Below are 1442 nucleotides of genomic sequence, written 5' to 3'. Positions count from 1 at the left end.
CGGCTCGCCAGTTTATTCCAAGCAACTTTTATGTGTAAAACACGATAAAATAACTTACATTTTCCTTCCTTTACCACCCGCCTTACTCTAACAGTATCTGCATTTCCTTAAAAGGCTCCTACAGTACAATTCCTACAACTCTACCATGGATCCTATGATGCCGGATCGCATTGTCCTCTATGATGGCGATATCTACAACTACACGACCGATGTCTTCGCCGAAATCCACATGAACAGCAACAACCTGATGAAGTTCTTTAAAACGGAGGGAACGAGCATCTCAGTCGAACTTCATGCCACGGGAGCCTCAGGGGATCTGGGTTTCGTGGCTGAAGTGGTGACGCTTCCCATCTCTAATCTGGGAATCAGTATGTGTCACAACATTGTTTTTAATATAATTATGGGAACCAGTATGTCACAAAATTGTTTTTAGTATGATTATGGGAATCAGCTTATGCTATATATGTCTCTCTATACTTTTTAATATAATTATGGAAATATTTCTACTAGGAAGTTAATGCACTGTGTCTCCCGTTTCGTTTAGCTTATTTAAGCACATTTATACTTCGATCTTTTTGTAAATCAGGTTATACATAATATGAACTGCTAAATTAATGCCATTTTACATCGACAGACCGTAACATCCTCCACAACATGACATACAACGAATACTACAACAATGACGAAGGCGCTATCTTCGCGGCCACAGCTGGTGAAGTGAATCCTTGGCTGTGTTTCTCTTACAGCCGTATAGAGAATAATGGTAAGCAATTGTATGGAAACTTCACCACCACGAGAGCAGCTATTCACCTCGACCTACAGAACATGCAAGATGTCTACATCAAGGTGAGTTTCACGAACTTTTAATGAATATTTGAGCCGCACGAGCGTCTCTTTTACAACGGGTCAGAGCAAAAGAAACAATTAATTCTATTATTTCCATGGACCGTTCCAGAATAACTTAATACGGAACAACACGGGAGGTGCGTACATCTTAGCAGGATCCATGGGAGCAGCAACAAAACTGCAAGCAAACATCACCAACAACCTGTTCGAGGCCACACAGCATTGGCCGGCCCTCTACGTCGCCTCCCGGGAGAACTCTGCGTACCAGCACGCCCTCATTGCCTATAATGACTTCAGTTGGTCCGACAGTCCTTACCACGATGTCATTACTTTGGCTCAGGTGAGTGCAGGATATTTCGTATGTATTTTGGTGAGAAAGGTAGTGAAGAAAATATATCTTGTAGTAATAGAATTTGCGGTGGAGATACAGAAAGGTAGTTCGAGGAATCGTCGTCAGTTTCCACACTCAGAGACAGCGTTGGATGCCATGTACTTTCCACCTCAACTGACTGTGGACAGAACAGAACAAGGAAACCATTGTGAATAAAACTAAAGGAAAATTTAGATCTTCATACGCCCTTAAACTCAACTACATG

General features: G+C 42.0%; 1 protein-coding gene across 1 annotated transcript in view; it reads left to right on the top strand.

Moving 5' to 3' along the window:
* Positions 1–1442, top strand: part of LOC119586365 (protein bark beetle-like) — a gene marked incomplete in the record, with an annotated part of 82897 nt that overhangs the window by 68961 nt on the left and 12494 nt on the right. Inside the window, 3 exon segments of the mRNA XM_037935077.1 lie at positions 115–368; positions 635–846; positions 956–1186. Coding sequence (XP_037791005.1) covers positions 115–368; positions 635–846; positions 956–1186 — 697 coding nt within the window.

Source organism: Penaeus monodon, chromosome 21 (assembly GCF_015228065.2).
Source record: "Penaeus monodon isolate SGIC_2016 chromosome 21, NSTDA_Pmon_1, whole genome shotgun sequence".
NCBI classification, from domain to species: Eukaryota; Metazoa; Arthropoda; class Malacostraca; order Decapoda; family Penaeidae; genus Penaeus; species Penaeus monodon.
This window is presented reverse-complemented; position numbering and strand designations above follow the sequence as displayed.